This window comes from Lissotriton helveticus, chromosome 4_1 (assembly GCF_964261635.1).
Source record: "Lissotriton helveticus chromosome 4_1, aLisHel1.1, whole genome shotgun sequence".
NCBI classification, from domain to species: Eukaryota; Metazoa; Chordata; class Amphibia; order Caudata; family Salamandridae; genus Lissotriton; species Lissotriton helveticus.
The window spans coordinates 2021129333-2021152966 of record NC_136063.1 but is presented as its reverse complement, the minus strand read 5'-3'; the positions used below and the strand labels follow the sequence as shown (position 1 = coordinate 2021152966).

General features: G+C 48.9%; 1 protein-coding gene across 4 annotated transcripts in view; it reads right to left on the bottom strand.

Moving 5' to 3' along the window:
- MTM1 (myotubularin 1) overlaps positions 1 to 23634 on the bottom strand; it is a 739022-nt gene that overhangs the window by 316481 nt on the left and 398907 nt on the right. For all 4 annotated transcript variants that reach the window (XM_078688643.1, XM_078688645.1, XM_078688646.1 and 1 more), the window contains exon 9: positions 6379 to 6567. In XM_078688643.1, coding sequence (XP_078544769.1) covers positions 6379 to 6567 — 189 coding nt within the window. The remainder of the gene's footprint in view (positions 1 to 6378; positions 6568 to 23634) is intronic.

Genomic DNA, 23634 nt, shown 5'->3' with positions numbered 1-23634 from the left:
GTGTGCAGTGTGTGTGTGCGTGAGTGTGCAGTGTGTGTGAGGGTGCAGTGTGTGCAGTGTGTGTGAGGGTGCATTGTGTACAGTGTGTGTGTGAGGGTGCAGTGTGTGGGTGCAGTGTGTGAAGGTGCAGTGTGTGTGAGGGTGCAGTGTGTGCAATGAGTGTAGTGTGTGCGAGGGTGCAGTGTGTACAGTGTTTGCGAGGGTGCAGTGTGTACAGTGTGTGTGAGGGTGCAGTGTGTACAGTGTGTGTGAGGGTGCAGTGTGCAGTGTATGTGTGTGGGTGTAGTGTGAGTGAGGGTGCAGTGTGTGTGGGTTCAGTGTGTGCAGTGTGTGTGAGGGTGCAGTGTGTGTGAGGGTGCAGTGTGTGTGAGGGTGCAGTGTGCAGTGTGTGTGAGGGTGCAGTGTGTACAGTGTTTGTGAGGGTGCAGTGTGTACAGTGTGTTTGAGGGTGCAGTGTGAGTGAGGGTGTGTGAGGGTGCAGTGTGCGTGAGTGTGCAGTGTGTGTGAGGGTGCAGTGTGTGCAGTGCGTGTGAGGGTGCATTGTGTACAGTGTGTGTGCGAGGGTGCAGTGTGTGGGTGCAGTGTGTGTGAGGGTGCAGTGTGTGTGAGGGTGCAGTGTGTGTGAGGGTGCAATGAGTGCAGTGTGTGCGAGGGTGCAGTGAGTGCAGTGTGTGCGAGGGTACAGTGTGTACAGTGTGTGCGAGGGTACAGTGTGTAAGTGTGTGTGAGGGTGCAGTGTGTGCAGTGTGTGTGAGGGTGCAGTGTGCAGTGTATGTGTGTGGGTGTAGTGTGAGTGAGGGTGCAGTGTGTGTGGGTTCAGTGTGTGCAGTGTGTGTGAGGGTGCAGTGTGTGTGAGGGTGCAGTGTGCGCAGTGTGTGTGAGGGTGCAGTGTATACAGTGTGTGTGAGGGTGCAGTGTGTACAGTGTGTGTGAGGGTGCAGTGTGAGTGAGGGTGTGTGAGGGTGCTGTGTGTGAGGGTGCAGTGTGTGTGAGGGTGCAGTGTGTGTGAGGGTGCAGTGTGTGAGGGTGCAGTGTGTGAGGGTGCAGTGTGTGTGAGGGTGCAGTGTGTGTGAGGGTGCAGTATGTGTGAGGGTGCAGTATGTGTGAGGGTGCAGTGTGTGAGGGTGCAGTGTGTCTGAGGGTGCAGTGTGTCTGAGGGTGCAGTGTGCCTGAGGGTGCAGTGTGTCTGAGGGTGCAGTGTGTGCGAGTGCAGTGTGTACAGTGTGTGTGAGGGTGCAGTGTGTGTGTGTGTGAAGTGCCCACTATGAACTGAATGTATGCAAGCACAGGTGTACAGGATCTGGTAGTCCACATTGCATGGTTCTTTGTCACAGAGAGGTCACTAGCCTAGGTAGGGGTCAGGCCAGTTTGCCAACAATTAATCCTGCTTGGGCCCTAGAGAGCACACACGCCTCAACTGGAGAGTTGCGATTCAGCACATTAAGGATGATTTTCAAGGGGGAGGACTGTTCTGGTGTGGGCTAGACCTCCTGAAATGCAAAGTGCTTTTAGAAAGTCAGAAGCCTCCTACCCTCTGAATACCTGTGAGTTCTAGGAAGCATAAGCGCACTGTTTGCCTCGTCTCCTACTAATGGCACAATTCATTCATATCTTAGACCTGCCAAACTGTGTATAAAATGTCACTATGTGAAGGGGGGGGGGGGGGGGGCAGAGCTTCGTGGCGAGATCTCCCTAAGAGACAATCTGTCCTGCACCAAGCGCACCGCCTCTAATCACACACACACAAATAGAAGAAAAGAAGGCACACGCCACTCGCAGACTCTGTAGCAAAGGCTTTGGGCCTGGCTTCCCGCGCTGTGTCGTGACAGCGAGATCCAGGGGCACCCACCCTCCCCCTGGTGCCTGCAAAGCTAGTAGTGAAGTGAGACCTCTTTCTCTGGTCTTACAAAGCTGGGTGTGGCTGACTGTTACCCAGACGTGTCGGGCTTTCTGATGCATCGCCAAATCCTCAGCAACACAATTAACGCCAGACAAACAGCAAGGGTGGTGTGTAGCCAGCATCGGATTGGTAACGCGGGCACTCGGGCAATGCCCGAGGGGCCGGTATCCAGATTCCAGGTGAGAGCTGCTTCTTTAAGCAGCCTGTGGGGCCGATTTGGGCTGTCTCTTGTGTGTTCAGATGTTGCCAGCGGCCCAGTGGGTGCCTGAGTGGCCTTTCTGGAGGTAGATGGACGTCCATTACCTCCCTTTTATCAACGGGCAGAGGTGTCACTGCCCTTCTCTCGCTGGGCCGGCCCATTAAAATATGCATATTGAGCGAGGGCAGGGGGCCTGAGCAAAAGTAGCCTCACTTGTTTTCAGGTGTGTTTCACCAGTGTAAACTAATCTGTGCATTTTTTTTAACCTTCCCCCCCTTTTTTTGATACAATTTCGCCAGAGCAGTGTTTTGCAGAAAGGCAATATGCAAATGTGGGCCACTTTTTTTAAGCGTGCCCGGGACGATTTTTAATCCAAATCCAACCTTGTGTGTAGCGTGCGAAAAAAGAGAGCGTTTCTCTGCAAATCCCTCGACGCCCCCACATACATGAATCATGAGCATCTTTGAAAGCAAAAGGCTTGAATAAAACACCACATCGGAGACAAACTGAACAAGATCACACCCTTCCCTGCTGCGGTGACTCACTTCACCCAGCGCCAACTAAGCATTCGCTCCTTAGTAAGGCTTAGGAATGAGTCTGCGTCTGTGGAGGACACTGAGGGGGCAAATGTTACTAACTGCTAGCCTCTATGTAATAACTACAGCATCTCTAGAGGGGAGCGCTGTGCCTTCTGTTCACCAAATGTACTCACCGCTCCTTGACACCTGAGAGGCGCTGAAAACACCTTCCCAGCAGTCACAGCCTTGATAGCACACTGTCTCTCCACAACTGCATGCACGAGCCTCCCGGCTCCCGGGGCATTGCACACAGAGGAACTCCGTCGTGATTCTAACAGTGAGCAAAAGTAAACATTTGCCTGCAAAGTTATCCAAAGTTGTTGGAGTTTGTTAACTACATAAGACAATACTGGCTTCTGTGCTCGTACGGCAACTGCAAAGTTTAAACAAGCACCGTAGTTCCCAGGATTTCCAAATAACAGGGGGGGGAGGGGGGGCGGGCATGCCGCGCGAATTTAGTTTCTTTTCCTCCCATTAAAAGGCCCGGCTGAGCACCTACAATCTAAAACATTATATAGCGCGGACTTTACCTGGGCTCCGACTCTGTGCTCGTCAACAGGGTGACTCAAAACGAAACTGAAGGATACGAGTCGCGTGACGTGAGCTGTCTACGGTAGAAGCTCACGTGCGCGACCCAAGGCAATCAGATGCTGTGTCGGCGGGGCATCCATTTTAAGGGCAGGCAGTGCAGAGCTCTGCTGTGGCTCCAATACAGCTACCTGCAGAACCCCTTGTGCCAGCTTGTAGATCAGGGAGGGTCGAGGCTCTCTCTGGCCCACTGCAGGATGTCCTTGAGTTGCCTGCAGCCCATTATCCGCGAGTTACCTTCAGCGCTGTCTTGATTGGGTGGCCATTTTAGGGTCAGGCGCTATGGAGCTCCATTTTTGGGTAGCAGCCTTCGCGGTGTCCAGGTGCAGGGAGTGGTCCGTGTCCGGGGCTGGAGGCACTCTCGAGGGTCCCCTTTTGCATCCCACAAATTCTTTCTGAATTTGGGTGCTGCCTGCGGCGGTCCTCAAACTGCGAAGATGGATGCAGCCTGTGCCGGTCGTCCGATTGCGATCACCCTCGAGGGTCCGATTTCTGGAGTTTGTGTGTGCCGGTTTCCTTCCCTGAGTGTGCTCTCTGGCTGTGATCTGTGCACAGTGCCCTGTGTACTTGTATGTGCTGGTTTCCTTCTCCGAGTGTGCACTGTGCACAGTGCATGGTCCTCGCTCACATGTCCGCTTATCTGTGTGTCGTGCGTGCACGCTGTGACCCCAGTCTGCGGCGCGAGGAGCACCGCGCACGAGGCAGGCACATAGTGCCGAGCTGCGCACGAGAGAGACCCAGTGAGCACAACCTGCAGCGTGGAACGCGCCGAGCAAGACCGGACAAGGCACCATCATGGCAGTGGCAGAGGCAGATTCAGACGCGCGCCTTCGGATTGTGTCGCGCGCATGAGCTTGTAACGTAGACAGCTCACGCGCGCGACCCAATCCGAAGGCGCGCGTCTGAATCCGCCTCTGCCATAGACAATGCTGTGCGCGTGGCCAGCTCTCGTCTCCCCTCGTTGTCGGCTGAGCCGACAGCTATGGTTCTCTCAGCGAGAGCGCGCTTTCGCGCGCTTATCGCAGCGAGATCTAAAAAAGGAGATCGAAACAGTCCATCTTGTTATCGACCCATTTCACTCCTGGACTCGCTTGGAAAGGTGGCTGGTCGCATCCTCCTTGAACGACTCCAGGAATGGACAACTGACCAAAAAGTAATCTCGGATTTGCAGTATGGGTTCCGAGAGGGACTAGGTACAGTTGACCAGGCTTTGAATCTGACCCTGCTCACAGGAAAGTACGTTCAAGCTAAAAGGGGTTCCCTACATATGGTATATGTTGACTTGAACGCAGCTTTTGACTGTGTTAGTCACTCAAAACTGTGGTCAATTATTTTACAATTGGGAGTAGATCCTTCATTATTGAACTTTTTGCGAGAACTGTACACAGGGGCCACAGCAAGAGTCGGGTATGGTACCAAAGGAGAGTTAACAGAGCCCTTCCAGGTAGAGAGGGGGGTCAGACAAGGATGTGTTCTGGCCCCCTTCCTATTCACCCTCTACACCAATGGCCTTGAGGTGGCAATGCTGGAAGGGAGCAAAGACCTGCCCGCAATAGGTCGTCGGCAAATTCCAGCGATATTATATGCCGACGACGCAGTAATTCTCGCTAGAATCCCATTACAGCTTCAGCGGGTCTTAGATAAATACTGTGTGTTTATGACAAGTATGAATCTCAAAGTAAATATAAAAAAGACATTTGTGATGCATGCCGGTTTGAGACAAAAAAAAGCCAAAGACATATTTGTCAATAATGTTGTATTAGAATGCACAACAACATATCCCTATTTAGGGATTCTAATTGACAATAAGTCCAAATGGTCAGAAGCCCTTAATTCAAGAAAACTATTATTTCTGAGGGCCACAACGGCATTAGTGGCGTTTGCACAGAAATTGGGAAAGAGATCTCCACTAGAAATGCTAAAGATCTGTAAGGCAAACTGTGTAAGCGTTGCAACTTACGGCGCAGTGGTTTGGGGATACGCAAATGATGTCCAGCTACAGAAAGTTGAAAATTCCTTTTTAAGGTACTTACTTGCAGTCCCCAAGAGCACTACAACATACGGATGCCATCTTTAACTGGGGTTGGACTATATATCGGACATAGTAAAAATCCAACAAATCATGTTATGGCGCCGGATCTGGTCCACGGACCAGTGTGAGCTAACAAGATTACTTGTTCAGGATTGTATGACACTTGACAATATGGAGAAGATCAAATGGCTGGCATATGTTAAGGCATTCTTTACTGATCTAGGCCTTCCGAGATTTTTCACTGAGCCTAAAACGATAGTCGAGATCTCAAGAAAAGAGCTAAAAAATGCCTGTTTAAAACACTTGGGCCAGCTGCGATTAGCAAATGAAATAGGGAAACCCTCTGTGCAACACCTCATATTAGCTCAGACTACTTTTAGTATCCAACCATATTTACTGTACAATTTAAATCAGTATGAAAAATTCTTGTTGACTCGTTTTAGGTTTAACATGTTTCATCGACTGATTTCCTTCCCTCTCCAGAATGACTGGTCCTTGACCTTACCCGTTTGCCCGTTTGATTCCATTTCTGCACAATCTTCTAGCCATGTACTGCTTTTTTGTAAATTTTATATTACACCGCGAAGGCGATGAATAGTCCCTCTTTTGAAAGTACTAGGCATACGAGAGTGTCGCCCAGCTTTTCTGGTGCTTCAGTACTTGGAAAACGAATCATATGCTAAATCTATAGCCTGCTTTCTTAAATTCTGCGTAAAGCATCGCCCCAATCTTTGATAAAAACCAGAACAAAGACAATCATACACAGATATTTAGCTCCTTTTAACTGGAAAGATGATGATTAATATGATGTATTTGTAACAGAATTAATCGATGAAATTGTAATTACACCAGATATCTTGTATTTTAACTGTTAAAGAAACCGCTAAATTATCATATATTTTCTTTTTTAAATTGTGTAAATACTGTATTTTTAATATGAACTTTTATGGTCTTCTTACAATTATGGAAACCGAATAAAGTTGATTTGACTTTACTGGACTACTGATTGATGTCTTAGGAAAACATTATATTTATGTTTCTAAAATACAATAACATAGGTTTAAAAAAAAAAAACTCCTACCTTATTGGCAACAGCATTTACGCTAGGTCTTGCATCAAATATGGTTAGTTTTGCAGTTTTCCCATTTGCATCCCTTATAATATCTAAATACTTTTCGTCATCTCGATTTCGTTTTCCACTCATTCCAACAAGTGGTTGACTGCAACGCATGATAACAGATTGGTTCTCTGGGTGAATCCACGACAACACCTGAAGAAAAAGCATACAGTGTTCGATATCTTTATTATTATTAACATTGCATTCTAGGACTGCTTATGAAGGACTTCCTCCACCCACCCATAATTCCACAGACGTAAGAAAGTGGAGTTCAAGAACAGCAAGGCAGCAAACATGGTTTATATTTAAAAAATGACAACGTTTTGGAGTGTCTGTGGAAGCTGTAGTCGAAAGGACACTGAAAAGGTTCAAAGTGAGATTTCTGGGCGACGTCACAGCCATCAAAAAGAGACCTTCATCAGTGGCAGAACAGTTTTCTAGATAACAATGGGAAATTCACATGCAAGCCTCGAAGAGGCGAAAGGCAATATTCTAAATTGTATCAAGTTTTTTTTCCCACTAATCTAGATTCAACACGACCTTAATTTAAAAAATCTGTTTATGGAAACCAAACATGCCATTGAGTACTGGGGCCAGAGAGACAAAAATTCAAGGTCTGGCTACTAATACACTTTTTTAATAGCAAGATAGCCGTTTTGCCTTACGAGTTAGTCAATACTGAGCCAAATACATTAGGTGCCATTTCATATTGAACGCGTCCCAATTTCAGGCAAGCAGAAATAAATAATTGCATGAATTATAACAAAATCAGTTTGTTTCACAAGAACAAGAACTCTCTTCTGTGCTCACTTTTGTTGCAATTTTTTGCAATCTTCTCAGACAAATTTCAAAGCCTATAACTCATTGACACATCACTTTGCTCTCAGCACCTCTGATCTCTTTCCTCCTCTTCGTGACAAGCAAATCACCCTATTGTTTGTCTCGTCCCATCATTAAACATTCCCTTTCTGGTCCCATCCACTCTGACATCCCTTATCCACATCCCCATCCCCATCTTCTTCATCAAATTAACTACACCTTACAGCTTTCTCGAACTACCTACCACACTGTCACACTCGAAATTTTTCAAATATTAAGAAAACATTACCTGCAGTTATCCGCAAATTTAACAGAAACTCGACATTTTGAGAATCCATACCTGCATTGACAGGTAAGCTGACCATACAATAAACCACAAAGGTCTAACTTTCGGAATTCATTTAAAAATGTTAATGCTTTGAGCTAACCAGTTGACTGTTCCAGCGCGCTACGAAAGGTGTTATAGACTTCCCATTGAAATTATTTTAGAATATAACTTTACAAAATGGGAAAGCCTAATGAAAAACTTCACGAGGCCAGAGCTGCTAAGGGACAGGTATGGCTGAGCAAAAATTATCATGTCTCGCTCTGGCTGACATGCCACACCTGCTTATCAACCACCACTACAATCAATGTTATATTTCTTACCTGCGCACAAATACATTTGGGGAGGGAAAAAATAGCTTTATTTCTACATTTTGCAGTTAATGCAAGCATGACGTTTATGCAATAAAGCACAATAGCAAGCAATACTTCATTATTTGAAACTGTTAAAACGATACGTATAAAGTCTTTATATCACCTCCTCCCTCACCCTGTTGTCCTTAAGCTGAAGAAAATGACAGTTCATCTTGTAAAGGTTACTTATATACATACATGCCAATATTTAATCATGTATCTTCTAGATTTCTGTCTTGAAGTCAGAAACAAAACAGTTCATAGACAACATCTCATAAATTAAAAGAGTTCAATATTTTGTCACTTGTTCTCGAGTATGGCAAATAAACCAAACTGGCTACTGGACTAAGTTTTTACTGGCTCAAAGTTTTAGAAATGTTTTTTAAACAAATATATTGAAATTAGAAAGACATGGATGCTATATGTGAAAGCGCAAACTTCAAAGTTTGTGAACCGTAAAGGTTTTTTCAAATTAACTTCATTAAATGTTATAAATTCAAACACATACCAGAAGTAAAATATGTCAGTCCAAACAACCAGCACAAAACATATTTAATATCATTTTCCCATTGGCCTCTTATTATGCAAAACAATTACATTTTGATATTAACTATATTAAGAAAACAGGGGGTACTTCTAAATTTCTCTCTTTACTCTTTATCTCTCTCTCTCTCAACTACTCTCGACCCAACGCCTGTTTAATTTAGTGTCTCGTAAAGTTTTGGAATCAGACCCCCTTCTTCCTTCACAAACATTTCACTCTGCAACCATACACCAATACATATTTAAGCCTCACTCAGACACAGAAGGTACATTTTTGCGCCTCCATAGTCTGGCAACGTCCCAGAAAGCCACCATTAGAACAATGTCACAAGCAAACAGAGTATATTTTGGGGATATTTGTTAGCCCCAGATATACAAAATCTTAATGTTTAGATCCAGAGGACTGGAAAACTCACGATCTTTGTGAGTTTTTGGCCTCCTTCCAAAACTCAGCTATTTTTGACAATGACTAAGAGGTGTACATGAAATCTCTTCTCCAGCTACATCCTCCAACACATAGATCATTATTAACCCTGCCATCCTCTTTAACTAACCCTTAGGTAGTATGATGTATGTAATATTTGTACTAGTCTGAATTGTGCCCTAATTTCTATTTCTCGTAGATAATGCACCACAATCTGGCCTTCAGTACATCTAACTTTTCTGAAGCTTTCTTTTGCAGACACGGAGAGCAAAGAATAATCTGTATTGGAGTACAATCACGTACTTCGTCTGTGTTTTCTCCGTCTTCAAATAATGCATGTGTAAGTGACTGGTCTTCAAACTTGTGGACGGGGGCTGAATTGGGTGGGTGAGCATGGCTTTGGACAAAAGGAGCATTTATTAGGCCCCTAAGGAACAGAGAAACACATCATGCTTAAAAAAAGGGCTGTGTTTTTAGTTTAGAACAGAGTGGCACTGAAACACACTAATGGGAGATCTGTGATGCATTTTTGTCCTCATGCCCTAACTGGGAGTAGGTGTCGAAGTATGGGAAAGGGGAATTGAGGGGTCCACATAACTCTTAAAGTTAGCTTCTAATAAAGATGAAAAATATTTTAAGTGGAACGGAGTGTGTTCCATCAGCAGCTCATATTTAGTTCGAGCCTCAGGCATTGCTTTAGCAATGCTTGTTTGGCGAGATTATAGTAAGGCTTTCAAAAGTCTACCCAAACTGCGGATTAGGTACAGTTCATGTGAGCCAAGCGCATGCACATCGCCAGCCACATCACACACCATACCATTTGTCTGAGCCTCTGCATCAGACTTCAAAGGAATCCGCTCCCCCCGCATCAGACTTCAAAGGAATGCGCTCCCCCGCCCCTGCCACAGCAATGCCGAGAGCTTGTGGTCTAAAACTCGTCGAGCACATCTGCAGAATTGTCCCAGCGCTGCCTCCCGGTTTCAAAAGAAAATCATCGTTTGATAAACCATCCTGATTCACCACTTTCTCTTAAGACGGCACACTCACCTTTGACCTTTCTATGATTTCACATCAGGCCTGCTTATCTTTGATCCTCAAATTGCTGGAGAAACTTTGATATGAATGCCTTGCTTTCGGCTCTGGCCCGCCTTCCTTTGCCACCAGCCCACCCTCCCTGTCCCCTTCTGTTTCAGAATCCTGCTTTGTGGAGCAAGCCCTGCTTTCGAGCTGGAAAGCAATTAGTAAATAAAATTGAAAATTCCTCCTGCAGCACAATAAAAACCACAATGGTTAGAGTTCACATTCCCACAATTGACATACTATGCGCATTTTCGAAAACAGGTGCATTTGCTAACTATGAGAATGCATGAAAATAGTCCCCCCTCCAGTTTAGCAGCCCCCTTCCCCCTTATTGATGGCACATGTTAACCACAGGAATGTGCACATATTAACATACTTTTACACACTGCTTCATTTTCAAAATGGATAATTGTGGATTCGTGAAAGGCTGAATTAGCCATTATATTAATAGCATCTAGGTTGTGTGTGAACACTATTATTAGCCATAATTCATCAAGAGGGCCTTCTGCATCCAGGGCACATCGTTGCTACTTTTTTGTGCCCAGTTTTGGGCTTGAGAACTGTTTGGTTTGGATGTAGGACTGCGGTTTGGTGGTGCTGTTCAGTAAACAATGACACGTTGCTGTTCCTTGCCATGTTTTCTCCCAGTGGGTGCGTTTACGTTTTCCTTTGTGGACAGTAGGCGGTAGTACTGGTACCAGTAGGACCGGCGCTCAGATTTGAGGCACAGTAGATTCATTTACGTTTTGCTAACTTCTCCGCTGTCGGAAGTGCCATATTAATGCTTCTTGGGGTAAATTATAAACTATCTATAAACGGGATCTTGGGTAGCTACCTTCTACAGGTTTGTCCTGGACGCCTGCTTTGGTTTCTTCGAAAGGGCACGTTAGGAATGGTTAAAGGGGTTTGTTGTGTTCAGTAATAATGCCATTTTTGTACGTAGGAAAATGTCTGCTTTGTGATAAGGAAATGTCTGCTTCGATAAGACTCGGTCTGCTACATTACAGAGTTAGTTTCATAAAGCTCACAATCACTACACCCTGGCTTCTGGGCGCTAACATCAGCATAACTATTTTCTACTTGGGGACAGGAAAGGTATTCTGCTGTAATTTTAGAAAGCTGGTTACCTCTTCAAGTTCTTTTCCAAATCCCTGTGCATGAAATCACACTTTCACCGGTGGTGGAAGTCCTTTTCAGGGTTTATGAAAATAACCACTTGTAACCCAAAAGTGAGGCAAAATGTTAAACGTTTAAGAAAAGCAAGTCACCATTTGAGGCATTTGGTTACACTCTGAGCACGCTACAAATTTAATCACACACAAATGTATTTTTAATCTATTCATTGACAGGGCAAGTGTAGTAAAATTGCAATTAATTCAAGACACACTTAGGAAGTCGTAAAACATGACGAATCCCTGTCTCCCTGTGCTCGTCATCTAAACTGCTGTTTGCTGTTTATTTCTCTTTCCTTTCTGTTCTCAATTGTGAGTAATGGCCACATTTCTAGACGAGCACACACATTTTATGTCCAAAGCTTGTGGCCACGCACTTAAACACACATACAGCAGTTCAGTGAGCTCAAAGACACTTTCAAGGTGTGCACACACCATTCAAAGGCGCACTCACAACGCTTGAAAGAGTACACTGCTGGCACTTTCAATACACGATAATGCACACACCTTCAGAATGTCAGCATACACCCGTACAAAGGCGCACACTTGCCCATAAACTGCCAAAGCACTTTTAGGGTTTACTCACAGCTGCACACGGACACCAGCCGCATGCTCACCCCTCAAGGTACTCACAGCACATATTCAACCTTCGCCCTCATCCATCCATTCATACAAGGGGGACGCATGTTTACATACTTCCAGGCACACCCCTGGTAGATGCATAGATGCGTGTGCACCCACACCGCCAAACTTTCGCGTATGTCTTGGCCCCCACTCTGCTCCTCACTCCTTTTGGCTTCACTCTGCCAGCCTCGGCATCCTTCCTCCCAATCTCTTTCTCCCTCCATCCTCTCACCTCACTGTACCCTTTCTCTCCCCAGCCCCTCCTATCTGCCACACTCCTCTCGGCTCTACTTCCTACGCTTGCGGGGTGCCGAGGCTTCCATCTCCCCCTTTCTATCCCCCACTTCCCCGCCCCTTGTTTTTATCTAAACGAAAATGGCTGTAATTCACTATTAGGACATGCCACACACATCAGGGCTTGTCCTATCTTATACATACAATGCACCATGCCCTAGGGCCTACCATAGGGGTGACTAATATGAAGAAAAAGAGAACTACCCTACCTCCTGGGAGTTCTCATCACTTAGGCGGAAAAATCTGGACAGACCATCAGAGTTGGCGTGTTCTGTACCAGGGCGGTGTTCCACCATAAAGTCCATACCCTGTAGGGAAATGGACCACCTCAACAGCTTTGGATTCTCACCCCTCATCTGCATCAACCATCTGAGGGCCTGTGGTCTGCCTGAACCCGGAAGGGAGTCCCAAACAGGTATGGTCTCAGCTTCTTCAGTGCCCAGACCACAGCAAATGCCTCACGCTCAATAGCACTCCACCTCTGTTCCCCTGGAAGTAACCTCCTACTGATGAAGGCTACAGGTTGATCTAGGCCCTCTTCATTCATCTGTGACAAAACAGCCCCCCCCACCATGCTCTGAAGCGTCTGTTTGAACGATGAACTCTTTGGAGAAGTTGGGTGCCAGGAGCACGGGCGCCGTGCACATGGCAGCTTTCAGGGCCTCAAAAGCTTTCTGACAGGTGTCATTCCAAATCACTTTCTTGGGCTGCTTCTTGGAAGTCAGCTCTGTCAAGGGTGCAACCATGTTGCCATACCCCTTGACAAACCTCCTGTAGTACCCGGTGAGTCCTAAGAAGGCCCTCACCTCGGTCTGGGTTTTGGGGGGGTTCCCAAGCAAGGATGGTTTCAATCTGGGGTTGTAGGGGCGCCACCTGGCCACTCCCAACTTAGTGCCCTAAGTACACCACAGAACCTTGCCCGATATGGCACTTACTCGCCTTGATCGTGAGGCCTGCCTTCAGCAGTGCCAACAACACTTCCCAGAGGTGGCGCAGATGTTCTTCCCAAGTGACACTGAACACTAATGTCATCCAGGTAGGCGGCACTGAACTCATCCAGTCCAACCAACACCTGGTTGACCAACCTCTGAAAGGTGGCAGGGGCATTCTTCATCTCAAAGGGCATAACACGGAACTGGAAATGCCCATCTGGTGTGGAGAATGCTGACCTCTCTTTTACCCCATCAGTCAAGGCGATCTGCCAGTACCCAGACGTCAAGTCAAACGTGCTGAGGTACCGTGCAGTCCCTAACCGATCAATGAGCTCATCAGCTCTGGGGATGGGGTGCGCGTCGGTCTTCGTGACCGAATCGAGCCCTCGGTAGTCCACACAGAACTGGAGTTCGGGTGTGGCACCCAGCGCTGCAGTCTTTGGTACCAAGACCACTGGGCTGGCCCAAGGACTGATGGAGGACTGAATCACCCCAAGTGCAAGCATCTTTGAGACCTTCTCTTTGATGCAAGCCCTTACCCTGTCAGTTACCCTGTAAGACTTGTGCTTCACAGGTAAGTTGTCTCCTGTATCCACATCATGGACGCACCAATCTGTGATACTCGGAACCAGTGAGAACAGATCAGAAAACTGTCCCAGCAACTGGCGGCAGTCATTCTGTTGCTCAGGGGACAGGGTGGAAGAGAGGTTAACACCATCCACTGACCCATTTTCCTCTGATGCTGACAGGAGGTCAGGAAGAGGCTCAATCTCCTCTTCCATTCCTGCATCTGTCGCAAAGAGCATGCCCACTTAAGACCTCTCTAAGTGGGGCTTAAGGCGGTTGACATGCAGGACCCTCAAGGGGTTCCTGGGAGACCGCAAGTCCACCAAGTAGGTAACTGGACTCTTGCGCTCCACAACCTCAAATGGTCTGGTCCACTTAACTTGGAGCGTGCAGGGCTCCACTGGGGCCATGACCCACACTTTCTGACCAGGTTGAAGCTCTACCAGAGTGGCATTCTGGTCGTACCACCGCTCCAACTCTTCCTGGCTGGCTTCTAAATTTGCCTCAGCGAGTTGCCTGAAACGCCTAGTCTGATTCCTGAAGGCCAGCATGTACCTATACACATCCTGGGGAGGTTTCCTGGGAGATTGCTCCCAGCCTTCCTTGACCAGACTCAGAGGTCCTCTGACCGGGTGCCCATAGAGAAGCTCAAAGGGGCTGAACCCTAGAGATTTCTGTCGCACCTCCCGGTAAACAAACAACAGGCATGGTAAGAGGACGTCCCACTTACGCCTCATGGGTTCCTCAAGACCCATAATCATGCCCTTCAGGGTTCGGTGGAACCTTTCAACCAACCCATTTCCTTGGGGGTGGTAAGGAGTGGTGAACTTGTAAGTTACCCTACACTCCTGCCACAGGGACTTCATGTACTTAGAAATGAAGCTGATGCCCCGGTCAGACACAACCTCTTGAGGGAATCCTACTTGTGAATAAATTCCCATCAGTGCTCGTCCCACCACAGGGGCCGTAACTGTCCTCAGAGGTATGGGTACCAGGTGGCATGGTCCACCAAGAACAGGATGAACCTGTTGCCCATGGCTGTCTTGGGGTCCAGTGGCCCCACAATATCAATCCCCACCCGCTCAAAGGGGGTACTGACCACAGGGAATGGCTGGAGAGGAGCCTTCTGCTTCCTCCCTCTTTTTCCACTTGCCTGGCAAGTCTGACAGGTCCTGCAATGAGTGTCTGATCTTTTGTGCATTTGGGGCCAATGAAAGTGGGTGACAAGCCTCTCAAAGGTCTTTTCCAGCCCCAAATGTCCTGCCAATAGCACATCATGAGCCAGCCCCAGTAGGAAGGCTCTGAAGCTCTGGAGTACCACCAGGACACGGGCTGACCCAGGCTCAGCAACCTTAGGCTCACTATACAGGAGGCCATTCTCCCAATAGATCCAATGTGACCCAGACTGAGCACCTGCTGCCTGGCTTGCAGCCTGCTGCCGCAAGCCCTCAAGAGAAGGGCATTCTCTCTGCTCCCTGCAGAATTCCTCCCTGAAGGGGCCTCCTTCTTGCTACCAATGGGTCAGCTCAGGCAGGTCCCCCAGTTCAGCTACTTGTTCCCTGGTAGGCTCCAGGGCATCCCCCTCAGGGTCTACCTCCTTCAGGGACGTGGGAACTTCAGGGGCCGGTTTCCCGCTGGGCCTCCCTCTCCGGCTCCAGATCCTCTTGAGCACCCCTACTGGCTGCCATTGACCGCGTGGTCACGCACGCCCAGTCAGGCAGACCCACCATCCTCCGGTGAGTACTCTTCTCCACCTTCTCCCCAGGTGAGCTCTCCAAATCGTTCCCCAACAAACAGTCAACAGGCATGGCGGGCCTCACAGCTACCTGAAGAGTACCAGAGACCTTCCCCTCCACTCACAGGTAACCTGAGCCATTGGACAAGGACTCTCTGTGTTGTCGGCGTTAACAACTCGGCAGAATGCATGTGGGACAACCTGCTCTTGAGACACCAGGTGACACCTGACAGCTGTCACACTGGCTTCTGTGTCTCTAAGAGCCTCCACCTTTTGGCCATTGATGGTCACCCACTGCCCATATTTCTTAGAGTTAGTTCTCTGGGACCACCTCACAGTCTTCTAAAGAGACAAGGGACATCTCTGCGGGCCCCCACCCACCTTGGACTTCTACCTCCTCCATTAAAGGCTACACTAGCCATCTGCCGGGGCGGAGCACCAGTGGGTGCTGGTTTACCAAATAGGCGGCACCTGGTATCATTCGCCTTATGACCCAGGTCTCCACATCTGTAACATTTCAGGGGTCCCTGTGGAACAGGATTACCTGTCTGAACCACAGGCTTTTTTTCAGGGGGAGGCTGGGAACCTTTCCCTTGGTTCCCTTGGGAATTACTTTGGGGCCCTCTGTGGAACTCCCTCTGTTTACCCTTGTCCCCCCCACTCTTCTGCTGGGGACCCTGCCCACCTTTGGCTGAGTCTCCCATGTGACCCTTGTGGACCCTGGTACTGACCCAGCGGTCCACCTCCTTAGCAAGCTTCGTAGGGTTAGTCAGCTTGCTATCAATCAGGTGCGGGCGCAGCTTTGGAAAACAATTATCAGACAAGTGCTCCCATGCAATCAAAACCAAGAGGCCTTGAAAATCATTAACTTTGCTGCCCTTTACCCAACCATCCAATGCTCTGCAAAAGAAAGTGACATACTCTACCCAGGTACTCTTCCGCAGCTTTGATCCTGCTGGAAGTGGACACCCTGGTCCTCAGTCTCGGGACTGAGGCAGGGGCAGTCACCCTTATGGTACTCTACCGCCCCCCCCACCCTATGCCGTCTTTTCCTTCAGCTTTCATTGATCAACTCACCAACATTGCCACCTCCTCCCCCCAATATTGTCATCATTGGTGACTTTAATTATTGGTTTCAGCACGAGGACGCTGGCCCGCATGCTTCCGAATTGTTCGAGGGTCTCTCGAGCCTGAATTTTATTCAACTAGTCAGGTCTGCCACCCATAAGGGCGGCCACATCCTCGATCACATCTGGATCCATGGGGTCAAGTCCTCCCGCCCATTAATAACACCTTGTGTGTGGTCGGATCACTCTATGATCGACACCACAATATCGGCGGTTGGCCAGATTAGGGTCCCCCCGCGGGAGGGCGGCATGGCCCGCAAGTGGAAGGCTGTCGACCCCCCCAAACTGCTAGCCCACCTGTCTCAAACTTGTCCCTTGCTACCTAATGACACCGGTACCGATAAGCTCTACGGGTTGGTAGCAGACTGGCTCACGACAGCCAGTGACATCTTTGCCCCCCTAACCAAGTTCCCCCAATCTCGGCACAGTAATTCCCATAAATGGTTTACCCCCCATCTCAAATCCCTCCACCTGGAACTCCGTCAATTCGAGCGCAAGTGGAGGAGAGATTACCACCCCCTAAGTAGAGATGCCTATGTGGCCGCCCGCGATAGGTACAAACTTGCCATTCTCACAGCAAAAAAAGCTTATGCCTCAGGAAAAATGTTATCTGCCCCCTGCCAATCTAAAGAAATCTTCAAAGTCCTTAATGAATTTACCTCCGACCCCAGGACGCTCCCTACTCAGGCCGCCACACAGGAAGCATGTAATGCTCTCAGCACCTATTTTATCGAAAAAATTGTATTGATTAAGGACACCATTCCAGTCACTTCTCCTGGCGCTGGTTCTGTTCCCCCCCCTCACAACACTTTCTCATTCACACAATTCCCTCTCTTAGACCCCACTTCTCTGGTCACTCTTGCCACCTGCATCAAGTCTGGATCCCCAGACGATTGTTGCCCCCCGTCCATACTTCGGGACATCTGCCACTCCTTACCCGACTGCATTCTCCCCCTGTTAAACTCTTCTCTCTCTTCCGGCACGGTGCCTGGCTCCTTCAGGGAAGCCGTACTGGTGCCCCTCCTGAAGAAGCGAGGGGCCGATCCCGCTGCCCCAGCGAATTACCGCCCTATTTCCCTCTTACCTTTCTTTTCCAAAATCCTGGAGGCCCACGTCACTACCTGTCTCTCACAGTTTATCGAGAGTTCCAACTTTCTCGAGGCCAACCAGGCTGGCTTCAGACCCGGCCACTCTACGGAGACAGTGATCTTGGCGGTGCTGGATGCCTTGAGAGACGGGGCTGACAAGGGTACCCACCAGGCCTTGGTATTATTAGATCTGTCTGCCGCCTTCGACACGGTGGATCATAACATCCTTTTCCACCGTGTCGAGCAGGCTGGCATCCAGGGCCTGGCGCTGGCCTGGGTCAAATCTTTCCTGACCGGCAGGTCTCAGACCCTCAGCCTGGGCACTTTCAGGGCTCCCAGGGAACACTCGCCCTGCGGGGTCCCCCAGGGTTCTTCTCTATCCCCTCTTCTTTTCAATCTTTATCTTCGCCCCCTTCTTCTTTCTTTGAGGCAGTGGGACGTCACCGTGTTTAATTACGCGGACGACCTGCAACTCATCTTTCCTCTTAACTCCCCTTCTGCTATTCCCAATTTTCAGGCAGTCATGTCCCACATTCTCCAGTGGATGGGCCACAACCAGCTAAAATTGAACCCCGGCAAGACGGAGCTCCTCCTTCCCGGTAGGAGCGCCACCTCCTGGGGGCCACAATTCTGGCCGGCGGAACTTGGTCCCCCTCCCACCCCTGTGGCCTCGGTGAAGAGTCTAGGGGTCACAATTGACTCCGGTTTATCCCTTGGGCCACAGGTGGGGACGGTGGTCTCGTCCTGTATCTACCAGCTGCGCAGGATCAGGAAAGTGGCATTTCTCTTTACATCTGATGCCCTCCTGCAGGTCATCATGGCCCTCGTCCTCTCCCGCTTAGATTTTTCTAACGCGATCTATCACGGTCTGCCTAAAACATCGGTGGCTAGACTGCAAGTGGTTCAAAATCAAGCGGCGAGATTGGCCTTAGGGATCCCGAAGTGGCAATCCGCCAGGCCCCTCCTTGCCAAACTCCACTGGCTCCCTGTCACCGCAAGGACGGCCTTCAAGATCGGCTGCCTTACTTTCAAATCGTTAACCGGGCCCTGTGCCGCCTTTGTGAAATCTCTTATTAGACCTTACTGCCCGTCCCGGAATCTGAGATCCTCTCATCTTCACCTTTTGACTGTCCCCTCTTACAAGCTCTGTAGATCCGGAGGCCGGAGATTCGCACACCTGGCCCCCAAGCTTTGGAACTCTTTTCCTTTTTCTCTCAAAGCCTCTAATTCTCTGACTCTTTTTCGTAAGTCCTTAAAAACCTGGCTCTTCCCTCAATCTGGTTAGTTCCTCTGTCCCCTCTATGTCCATCCAGCGCCAGGAAACCCATGGTGTCAGTGCGCTTTATAAGCACCCCTTACAATACAATACTACTTTCTACCTTCTTGCACTTCATGAACCTCTGCCTATAGAGCTCAGGAGTCAAACCATACCTAGTCACGAGTGCCTCTTTCATGTGGCTATAGGAATTATGGACTTCAGAAGGCAAGTCCAACAGTGTGTCCCGCCCCTCACTAAGGAACCTTACCCACAATCCTGCTCCCCAATCTCTCTCAGGGACCCGGTGGGAAGTCATGGCTACCTCATAGGCTCTGAACCACTGCCCAATATCATCATTCTTAAAAAACTCCTTTACCACATCTTTGGGGATGTACATTCTACCTTCCCGAGGGAGTGCTCTCTAGGCTCATGGCTTTCAGATCCAACTCCCTCAAAACTTGGTCATGCTCCAATTGCAATCTCTTTTCTTCCAGAGTAACTTCTTGCTCTGTAGCTCCACTTCTAGAGCCATTTTCTTGCTTTGTAGCTCAAGTTGCCCATTCAATTTGAACTTGGCCATCTCCAGTTCATGCATCCTATTTTCTTTTATGTCTGCCAACTCTTCAGGAGACAGACCTCGGGTAGAAACACTGCTACCCACTGGGGAGGGCGCACCCCTCCCCTCAGGACCCAGTGGCCCACCAAGCTGCTGCTCTGAATCCTCCTCATTTAATAACTCACCAGGGGCATTCCTCACTTCCACCCAGGCCCGCAGCGCCTTGTGGTATTGCTCCTTTTTGGTGATTCCAGCTACTGAAATTTTAAACTTTTTGCAGAAGCCCTTGAGCTGGATGTTGGTGTAGCTTTCTAGTTTCTCCTACTCCCAATCACAGTCAACAGATGCAATGGACGCTGCGCCTTTTTTATTCTGACTGAACCAGGCATGATTTAAAAAAAAATGTAGAGTTTGGCACAAACAAGTATCAAAAGTACGTGGCTGCGTTATGGTCTGCACTCACTAAGTAGTGTTCACCAATCACTGCACATGAGTCACAAATGCAAATTCGGAATCCTTTCCGCTTGACTTCCAATGTTAGAATTGGGGGTCTCTGGTTGGCACAGGTAGGTACTTGTGACAAGCAGGGACCCTCTCCTCTAGTCAGGGCAAGGGAACTACCCTCTTAAAATAACCCCTGCTCACCCTCTAGGCAGCGTGGCGCGAATAGTCAAGGCTAGTTCAGAGCCGATATAAGTTAAGCATTTGTGACCACATACAGTAACCTGGGGTAACCCAGTGACAACACTACAAATGGACACCACACAAGGTTTTATATAAAAAATAAGTATACTGGATATAGAATTATTACAAGACCAATAAACGGCTAAATGAATTCACAGTACTTTTAAATTTCAAGAGTTCTGGTTAAAAAGGTGTAAATCAAAGTTCTGTGCGAGTCGGTAGCCTTGTCTGGCAACGGCTTGCTGAAAGAACACAGAGTCTAACAAATCCAGAGGACCGCGGTGGTCCGGGCCCAATCAAATGTCGACAGACTCGAACACAGTACCTTTTCCTTGAGGCGGTCGGCACGGGTGTGCGAGCCGGTTCCGGTGTTCGTCGCGGTGTAGAAAAAGAAAGCGTTGCAGGTCACGGTGTCCCTTCCGTCGCGGTTCAGGCTATGGCTCGTGAACGGCGTCGGTGAGCTCAGAGCTTGCGTGGTTCGGGGCGGACGTTGCTCGTTGCGGTGCTTCCAGCTTTACGGTGCGGCGTTCGAGCCGGAGTTCGGGAGCTGGCGTCGGTCAGTCCGGCCAGCGGTGCGAGTCGGGCGGTGCATCGCTAAGTGTGCGAGGTGATGTCCAACTCCGGTGCGGTCACATGACTCGAAGTCAGCAGCAGTGACCGCGTCGGTCAGACCAGTTCGATCCGGTGTAGCGAGGAGTTGCACGCTACAGTGTCCTTCCAGTCGCGGTGCAGGCTAGGGCTCGTTGACGGCGTCGAGACGGAGTCGGTGAGCGCAGAGCTTGCGTTGTTCGAGGCGGACGTTGCTCAGTGCGGTGCCAACAGGACACCTGGCCGGTCGTGAGAGTCGGGCAAAGCTCCCTGCCTCTGTAGCCACTGGAACAGTAGCAATTCACAAAGGCTGGTAAAGTCCACTGATCCTGGAACTTCGGTCAGGGGACAAGCTCTCTTCCAAGTGTTGGAGATCTTTTTAGAACAAGTTGAAAAGCAAAGGTAAAATCCACAAAGTCCTTTCTCCTCTCTAGGCAGCCAGGCAACCACTGCAGGCCAATCCGCCAAGCAGCACTTCAGCTTGGGAATAGTCTCTCCTCAGTTTCTTCAGGTTCCTTCTCCTCAGCAGAGATTTCTTCTTGTCAGTTCCAGGAGTGATCTAATTTCATGGGCTCAGGGTCCCAATACTTATACCCCAAACTCCTTGGTTCTCTGAGGGGAGAGGGGCCTGTGCCCAGTTCAAGCCAGTTCTGAAGCACTCTGTTTACCAGACTTCTCCTTCCCTTTCACAGCACAGGGCAGGCACCTCAGACGCCCCACAGGAGGCGGAGCTAGCATTGTGGAGGCAAGTACAGTCCAGGAGCACTTTGTTGACAGTCTTCCTTTTCTTCTTTCAGTGTGCATGGCAGAGACATCAGACGCACCACAGGGGGTGGAGCCAGCACTGTGGGGAGAGGGCACAGTCCTATTCTGGTCCCAGGTGCAACTCTTCCCTCCCATCTGGTTGCAGATCTCCCTATTCACCACCGGGCTGCCCCAGCCTGTCTCCTGGAATTCCCCAGTCCTGTCACACACAAACCCAGACAAGGAATACACAACCTAGCAGAGGCGGGCTCAAATGGTTAGGCAAGCAAATAGCTACTTTATAAAAGTGGTATTTGCGAACACAGAATATTAAAATAAACTTTACTAAAAGATGTATTTTATTATTCTGAGTCCAGGCATACTAAACTCGAATTTCTACCATGTTCTCTGAGTCGGCTAGGATTATAAAGATGTAACAATCCAGCAGCCCATTCTAGCCTATGGAGAACAGGTAGTCTTGCAATAGACAAAAACGAAAATGGCTGTAATTCACTATTAGGACATGCCACACACATCAGGGCTTGTCCTACCTTATACTTACAATGCACCCAGCCCTTGAGCCTACCATAGGGGGGGACTAATGTGAAGAAAAGCGAAGGTTTAGGGACTGGCAAGTGGGTGCACTTGCCCAGTCAGCATGACAGTACCAAACTGCACGCAGGCTCTGCAATGGCAGACAGACATGTTTTACAAGGCCGCTTCTGTGGGTGGCACAACCAGTGCTGCAAGCCCACTAACAGCATTTGGAATAACACGCCCTGGGCACACTCAGTGCACTGTACTAGGGTCTCACAAGTAAACCAAATAGCCAATCATGGAACCACAATCAATACATCAATTTACAGTAGGGAGCACTCGCACTGTGGCACTGGACAGCAGTGGCACAGTGCCCAAAGCATCTAACACCAGAAAACCACATGAAGCAACAGCAAAAAATGGAAGGGAGACCCACGCCAATTGTGCCAGGTCTAGCGAACAAGTTACTTACCTTCGGTAACGCTTTTTCTGGTAGATACAGTATCTGCCTGTGGATTCCTCACCTTGTGAATATCCCCCTGCGCAGCAGCCAATCGGAAACTTTTGTAGCTCTCCACGCCGGCGAGGTCATGGACGACGTCACAGAGGGTACGACTCCGCTCGCGACCCCGCTGACGTCACTGGACCATAATAGGGCCTCGTCGGCGTGATAAAGTCAGTTCCGCCCTTTTTTTCGGACAGACATAAACAGTAATAGTATACATAGTACACAGTATTCAGACCAACACACATAGTGTGAAACAATGCAATATGCATGAATATATAATACATCCATTATAAAAAACATTCAAATATACACATAGCAGGTATAGAAGAGAGGACAACGGGGAGGCGGGTGGGTCAGTGAGGAATCCACAGGCAGATATTGTATCTACCAGAAAAAGCTTTACCGAAAGTAAGTAACTTGTTCTTCTGATAGATACATCTGCCAGTGGATTCCTCACCTTGTGAATAGAATCCCACAGCGGTCCCCACTCCCGGAGGAGGGTGTCCACTCTGCTACACCAAGAAATCCTGGAGGACAGAGCGCGCAAAGTGGCCGTCCCTCCTCACCTCAGTATCCAAGCAGTAATGCTTCGCAAAAGTGTGGAGGGAAGCCCAAGTTGCGGCTCTACAAATATCCTCTACAGGTACACCTCTAGCCAAAGCAGATGTTGATGACTTTGCTCTAGTAGAATGAGCCCTTATACCCTCTGGAGGTTCCTTACCAGCCAGGGCGAAGCAGATCTTTACACACAGGATAATCCTTCTCGACAGCGTGCGGTTGTGCACCGCTTTCTTCTTCTTACAGCCAGCAAATCCAACAAAAAGCTGGTCATCCACACGATAGTCTATAGTCCTATCGAGGTAGAAACTCACCGCCCTCTTAGGGACAGGCGGTGAAGCCGCTCCTTCTCCTTGGAAGGGTGAGGGGGAGAATAAAAGGTAGGAAGGGTAATGGACTGCCCCAGATGGAAGGGAGTTACCACCTTAGGCAGAAAAGCAGCCCTGGTCCCAAGTACCATTCTCTCAGCATGAATGGTCAGGAATGAGGGTTTCGAACGAAGAGCTAGAAGCTCACTTACCCTAATTGCAACAAGGAAGACCGTCTTAAAAGACAGAAGTCTCATGGGACACTTGTGTAAAGGTTCAAAGGGTGAACCCATCAAGTAGGTCAAGACAGGGGGGAGGAGCTTGGCGGGCATCCGAGATGGCCGCTTGAGCACAGCGCTCTCCGGACCCTCGCCGCTCCCGGCATTTTATCCTGAC